Source organism: Nannobrachium achirus (assembly GCF_963921795.1).
Source record: "Nannobrachium achirus genome assembly, chromosome: 5".
In the NCBI taxonomy this organism is placed as follows: Eukaryota; Metazoa; Chordata; class Actinopteri; order Myctophiformes; family Myctophidae; genus Nannobrachium; species Nannobrachium achirus.
The window spans coordinates 30,450,018-30,457,643 of record NC_137814.1 but is presented as its reverse complement, the minus strand read 5'-3'; the positions used below and the strand labels follow the sequence as shown (position 1 = coordinate 30,457,643).

The window sequence follows — 7,626 nt, the reverse complement described above, 5'->3', positions numbered from 1 at the left end:
CATACGGCTAAAAGGACAGGGGTTCGAGCCCACTTCGCGGTCTGTGTGCACGTGCCTGCCCACTAGTAGAGTAAGATCTTGTGTGAAAGCGAGCACCTCTTTTCACGGTGTCGCCCTTGTTTCCCTGCATGCTGTGTGCTTGTGTTTTGTATGATTTCGTTATTTGGGTAAGGGTTAGCGTCCTAGCTTAGCTCCATTAGCTTAGCTTCCCCCTGTTAACACATCTGTTGCCATGGCTTATTTCTGTCTGTACTGTGCTCTTGCCATGTTTTTGACCAACTTCGAAGACAGCCTCAGCATTCAGTTTTATCGTGACAAAATCACACAACACACCGAATGAAAGAGGAGATTCTCTAGTTTCACCCGGTCCAAGAACCATGTTTCTACGATGTTCGCTTCTGTATTTATAGGCCAGACAAAAAAAAAAAGCGGCCAAAAATGACCCCTTTTTAGACCTTGTTTTGAGAAAAACAGCTTTTAGTGAATGATACTGTATCAGGCTGAAAACTCACTTGATCTTTTTAGCTTTGACTTCAATGACTTCAATATTGTATTTACAGTATTTTTCCTTCAAAGAAATACAAAAGAATAAGACAAATAAGTGTTTTTTATTTTGTTTCTTTACCGTTTTCAATCAAGTGTATTCTTGCTAGTTCAGTGTTTCTCTGGCTTGTTCACATTGTTTCTCACATTGTGCGTGTGCGCGCGTGCATGCGTGCGCCTGTATGTGTGCACGTTCACAGTTCAGAGTCTGCATGCGTGCTCGTGTGCGTGTGCATGTTCACAGTTCAGAGGCTGCGTGCGTGTTCACAGTTCAGAGGCTGCGTGCGTGCACGTGTGAGTTGAGATGAGGCCGGTCAGAAACAGCGGGCAAGGAAAGTTTTCAGTTCTCCAAAGGGAAGTCAGTAGGCTCCTCTGCACGAACCACTACCTATAAATATAGAAAAATAAAATCCATTTACAATACAATGTGTCTCACACGCACGCGCGCACACACACACACACACACACACACACACACACACACACACACACACACACACACACACACACACACACACCACAATACATGTTCTCTATCCCTCTCTCTCTCTCACACAATAAAATACATTTCCTCTATCCCACACACACACACACACACACACACACACACACACACACACACACACACACACACACACACACACACACACACACACACTTTCTTTCTTTCTATCCCTCCCTCCCTCTCTCTCTCTCCATTTCTCTCCACCCTCCCTCTTTCTCTCTCCCTATCCCTCCCGCCCTCTCTCTCTTTCACACACACACACACACACACACACACACACACACACACACACACACACACACACACACACACACACACACACACACACACACACAATACATTTTCTTTCTATCCCTCCCTCCCTCCCTCTCCTTCATTTCTCTCCTCCCTCCCTCTTTCTCTCTCTCTCACACACACACACACACACACACACACACACACACACACACCCCAAGAGAAAACATTTTCTCTCTCTCTTCCTCCCCCCTCCTCTCTCTCTCTCACACACACACAAACCACAATAACCGTTTTACTAAACAATAATCTTACCTTCAGGGGCATCACGTGACACATGATGGTCATCATCATTATCTCCAACAGTATCGTCTGATTCTGAGTCTAAATAAATAACAGATGGGAGGGGGAAAAAAGCACAAATCAATTTACACCTTTAGCCTAAAAGTTTTAGGGGTTTAGAAGACACATTTATCCTACCCAGAGCAACTTAGATTATAAAACATACATTGATTCATCTGACGATTATATATAGGCTATATATATATATATATATATATTCTGAGAGCTGAATGGACTCTCCGACATCTGTGAATGATTGAATAGATACATTCTAAATGTAATCGTGGATCACTACTATACCGGCAGTTCGCGATACAAATACAACTTCAGAAACAGAAGGGGGGGGGGGAGAAAGAAAGAAACATTTACCTAACGAGCTGCTGGTTTGGCACGTTCACGACGGGGCCTGTGTGTGGGCTGCGGGCCGTCCCCGCAGCCAGCTGGGGAGAAGCGACCGGGTCCGCCTCTGGTGGTTCTGGCTCCGGTTCTGGCTCACAGAAACCTCCGACTCAGTGTCAGGCCTCGGGGCAGAATGCTGTATTGGCTGTATAGGGCTCTCTCATAGGGCTCGATCATCATGTCCACTCGTCCAGAGCTCAGTGGGTCAACCCGCGGTCGCGGTGTTGCGCTGTTGCGCTGAGTCGGATTACCTCCGTAGTTGAAGTTGGAACCAGACAAGAACGCGATCCACAGTGAGGAGAGGCCGCCGTCCGATGGCTCCACTATGGACGCGTACATATTGCATTCTGCTCCGAGGTCTCTCGCTCTCTCTCTCTCTGTGACAAATGTCCGACTACAACTCGCTCAAACAGGTATGTTTTAGACTCCATTATATAGGTTCAGGCGATGGATTCTTCCTTTGATCGTGGCTGTTTGTTTTGTATTCCAGGGTCGAAGGAACGCAAAAGTAGATTGTCTAGCTGCTGCTGTAGCGCCACCGTCTTTTGACATTGTTGTGATGACTGATGAAGTAGAAAATGTTTGTCACAGTGACCCACTAATGCCAGGACATTCACAGCAGCCCGTGATAGCACTAGAGTTAGTTGTGATGACGATGATTATGAGGAAGAATATGTTGTTTGTCACCGCGACCGACTAATTCCAGGGCTGCATAGCAGCCCGTGATCTAGAGTTATTGTTTTGACCTGGGGGAAACACCCTGGATTCAATCCATTGGTTTCACACAACAGGGCTTCCACTAATCTGACAATAGCGCCATCGTGTGTAATAAAGGTGCAATTGACTAGCCTAATGCACGGAAAGCAGTTCAAAGCAGTGAAATGCATTTCTGGTTTAGAGCGAGTAATGAAGTTAGATATTTGAGCCATAGTTTAGCAATATTGTGGTTCATGGGAAGCATTTGTATTTGTTTTTGCTCACATCACTTGTTGAATATGTGATTTCTGACTTTTTTTTAATCACAGAAGCACCAAAATTTGTCACAAGATGGGGGAGAGTGTAATTAACCTAATTAAGTAATTAAACCCAAACTCGGGAAACTCGGGGTTGGCACAGCGGTCTATTTGAAATCAAACTCGGGAAACTCGGGGTTGGCACCATATGTGTTAAGCAGTTCTACTGTCTTCTCTGCCCCTCTGGCCCATGGTTTCAGCCTATTGATGTAAATAGGCAATGAATGCCCCTCCCTTTAATGCAAACTCCATTATACCTGTCATAGGACCTGTTTTGACCATCTGTTTGTCTGTGTCCATTTATGCCCATATATGGAGATATCTGTCTGTCTGCGTCCATTTTATGCCCATATATGGAGATCTCTGTATCTGACGGGCGGCTGAGCGTCTAGTCGAGGACCGGCCTACTCGGGAATGATGTAAATAGGACCTGTTTTGACCATCTGTTTGCCTGTGTCCATTTATGCCCATATATGGAGATATCTGTCTGTCTGCGTCCATTTTATGCCCATATATGGAGATCTCTGTATCTGACAGGCGGCCGAGCGTCTAGTCGAGGACCGGCCTACTCGGAATGATGTAAATAGGACCTGTTTTGACCATCTGTTTGCCTGTGTCCATTTATGCCCATATATGTAGATATCTGTCTGTCTGCGTCCATTTTATGCCCATATATGGAGATATCGTCTAGTCGAGGACCGTTTTTTTTGTTGACTCATGTGGCGTTCGTGATGTCAGAGAAGTGATGTCACAATGAGTCAGCTCTTGCGCCAGTTTCCTCCGGAACAGCATGATGTCAACAATCATCTCCGCATACGGAGATTCTGAACGGTTCGCGCCGGTTCGGGAAAACCACACATCGGGTTGGGTCGAGGCCCGGCACTGCACCACACCGATCATCACTCCCTCGAATCGGTTCAATTTGTGCATCATGGATTGTTAAAATGTCTCGTGAGCTCTAGGCAAACAGCTCTTTCAAGAACTCGACTTATCATTAAAAGTAGGCCGAAGTCCTTCTCTCTTTGCGATGTCAATACAAATGTCACAATGCAGTCAGCCTGTATGTGACTTCATCAAAATCATTTCTATAGAACTGCACTATGCGTTTGCAATCGTCCTTTCCAACTGCAAAATCTGCGACATCTTGCATGCAAGATATGTTTTGAGGCTTTTATTGATAGGACAGTAGACTGACAGGAAACAGGGAGAGAGTGACACGCAGCAGAGTGACACGCAGCAAAGGTAGTCGGGATGAGGAATTGAACCAGTGACACACTCACTGTCAGGCTACACTGAGCCTATGTGGTATGCGCCTGGACCGGTAGGCCGGCGGGCGCCCCGACACATTGCTTGTGTTGCTGGCTTGTAGAGCTGTTCTGCCAGAGAACAGGTCTACAGTCCTAGTCGATGATACCCATGGTCAGGTCCTGGATAGCTCCAGCCCTCACTACTTTGGCCAGAAACTGCTTTTCTTTCACTATGTTATGATTTCCGCTGACTGTCACTTCTGACATTTTGAGGTCATCGTAGTAATGCAAGCTTGCGTCGGGGTCGCTCCTGTTGTAGCCAAAACCAGCCACAGCCACTTGGTCACAGTTGTGGAGGGCCATTGTTATGGCAACTGCCCCCGTGGTGGGAACATTGCCCTTCTCCTTATCCCAAACTGGCCAACCAAGCCAGTGGCGTGGCAAGCCGATGAGCTTGAAAGAGGCCTCTCTGATGAAGTACGGGTTGAGGATTCGCATGTCCGCTGGTTCTCTAGGTACGTGCTGTGCCACTGGCTGCCAGAAGTGCAATGTATGCTTCTCTTTGAAGACCATGTGTCGGAACCACTCGAGGTCCTTAGCTTTAAAGGCCAAGAGGACGAACAGCGACTGGCTCTCTATCTCCTCCATCTTCTTGGGGCAGCTTTCGGGGTACAAGATGCGCATGGTTGTCTTGGAGCCCACGTCTCTCTCGTAGCCTTTCACCGGTGCTGCGTTCAACCTCACAACAACATCAAAAGCATCAATCGTCTGGCCCAGAGACTTGTTGGTCAGGATTCCTCCATTCCCGATGACGATGCATCGCCTTTTTAAACTGTTCAGCTCCTCCCCTAGACCGTAGTTGTTTGTTGCTGACAGAATATCCTCTACAATCTTCTGTTGTGATTTGATTCCAAAAGGAAGGAAATAATCACTGATGCAGCGGAATCGCTCAAAGTTTCGATCGAGAAACATGGGAGCTGGTGCCGATCCAAACCCTGGGAACAGATTGGCCATCTTGCAAACTGCAAAGCCAGGCATGCAATCACCTGTACTCCCTTCATCGCAGTCACCCCATGATGTCAGGAACCAGAAGAAGGTCAAGACACCCAGGGCCAGAATGAAACAAATCCCCAGGAGAACCTTTCGCGTCTTCCTCTGCATGGTAGCTTAAAACACTGGAGCCGTCACTCTGGTGATGGTTTCAATATAAATTGCCTTGTGTCTAGGAATAAAATACTACTCAAAGGGACTGGTTGTCTGATGCTAGGACCTGCAGTGATGGTGTCTGATAGGAACTTCACTGAGACGTCAACCCTGATGACTAAGGATAATGGATCGGAAGGTCCCCTGTATGATGTGGAGATATTGCGTTTCTACCGCTGAATATCCTGACTCGTACGGAGGTCTCTCCTGGTGAAAACTGATCCAGGAACTTGAAGGTTTGCAAAAATAGCCTTGAGGAGTCGTGTCTTGGAGATAGGTAAAGAGTGGAGTGAAAACTCAAGGTATGATGGCAACCCTTTATAAGTGCGTAGGTGGATGCTCCTGACATCACACTGATGAGTCACGATGAGTCAGCTATATCCTGATATGGAGTTTTATATTAGCATGATGTCAGCACTAGATGTTTCTGCCGTATATGGTGTTCTAGATCAACCTGTCCAAATATGGAGTTTGTGATGTCAGACCTGGATATACAGTAGTGCCTCCATATATGGAGTACTAATATTCGGTGGGTAACTATGGCGACCTATCAAATACCCATACAGGCCCGGCGGGTGGCCACAATGTCTGAGAATGCCTCTGCTTTAAGTGAAGGATGCCCATATATATATATATATATATATATATATATATTTTATCTATCTATAAATGTGAGAAGTCTCTGCTTGCGTGCGTGTGTGTCTGTCTTTCTGTATGTAATCAGCGTATCTCGAGAACCGTTTGTCCCACCGGCTTCAGATTCGGCACGCGCGTTCCCCGCCGCGGCGCGGAGTGCAGTGCCGGGCCTCGATCCGACCCGACGCGCGGTTTACCCGAACCTCCGCGTAACGTTCGGAATCTCCTTATGCGGAGCTGATTGTTGACATCAGGCTGTTCCGGAGGAAATCGGCGCAATCGCTGACTCATTGTGACATCACTTCATAAAAGGCTTTGACATCACGTACATGAGTCAACAAAAAATGGACGCATATAGACAGATATCTCCATATATGGGCAGTAATCCGCGTATCTCGAGAACCTTTCCTCCCACCGGCTTCAGATTCGGCACGCGCGTTCCCCGCCGCGGCGCGGAGTGTAGTGCCGGGCCTCGACCCGACGTGCGGTTTTCCGAAACCGGCGCAAAACGTTCGGAATCTCCTTATGCGGAGCTTATTGTTGACATCAGGCTGTTCCGGAGGAAATCTGCGCAATCGCTGACTCATTGTGACATCACTTCATAAAAGGCTCTGATACCATATATGGGCATAAAATGGACGCAGACAGAACAACCGGAGGGGCATCATTCCCCATGGGTGGCAAAGCAAGCAGGTGTATTATTGCTCAAGATGAAGAAATATATCTCCATGTATGGGCATAAATGGACACAGGCAAACAGATAAATCGGGTTTGCGTTAAAGGGTAGGGCATTCATTCCCTATTTACATCGTTCCCGAGTAGGCCGGTCCCCGACTAGATGATTGGCCGCCCGAAGGGCAGAGATCTCCATATATGGGCTTAAAAGGGACACAGACAGACAGATACAGAGATCTCCATATATGGGCATAAAATGGACGCAGACAGACAGATATCTCCATATATGGGCATGATATCTCCATATATGGGCATAAATGGACACCGGCAAACAGATGGTCAAAACGGGTCCTATGACAACAGGTATAATGGGGTTTGCATTAAAGGGTGGGGCATTCATTCCCTATTTACATCGTTCCCGAGTAGGCCGGCACCCGACTAGACGCTTGGCCGCCCGAAGGGCAGAGATCTCCATATATGGGCATAAAAGGGACACAGACAGATACAGAAATCTCCATATATGGCCATAACATGGATGCAGACAGACAGATATCTCCATATATGGGCACATGGACACAGGCAAACAGATGGTCAAAACAGGTCGTATGACAACAGGTATAATGGGGTTTGCATTAAAGGGTGGGGCATTCATTCCCTATTTACATCGTTCCTGAGTAGGCCAGTCCTCGACTAGCCTTTCGGCCGCCCATCAGGCAGATACAGGGATCTCCATATATGAGCATAAAATGGATGCAGACAGACAGATATCTCCATATATGGGCATAAATGGACACAGGCAAACATATGGTCAAAACGGGTCCTATGACAA

General features: G+C 47.1%; 1 protein-coding gene across 1 annotated transcript; it reads right to left on the bottom strand.

Annotated features, from left to right (window-relative positions):
- Nucleotides 1–4,436: 4,436 nt before the first annotated feature.
- Nucleotides 4,437–5,444, bottom strand: LOC308284994 (CMP-N-acetylneuraminate-beta-1,4-galactoside alpha-2,3-sialyltransferase-like; the record flags this gene model as incomplete). The annotated part of the gene is made up of 1 exon (XM_080725715.1): nt 4,437–5,444. One exon carries the CDS (start codon nt 5,442–5,444, stop codon nt 4,437–4,439), a length of 1,008 nt encoding a protein of 335 aa, XP_080581841.1.
- Between the last annotated feature and the right edge of the window lie 2,182 nt (nt 5,445–7,626).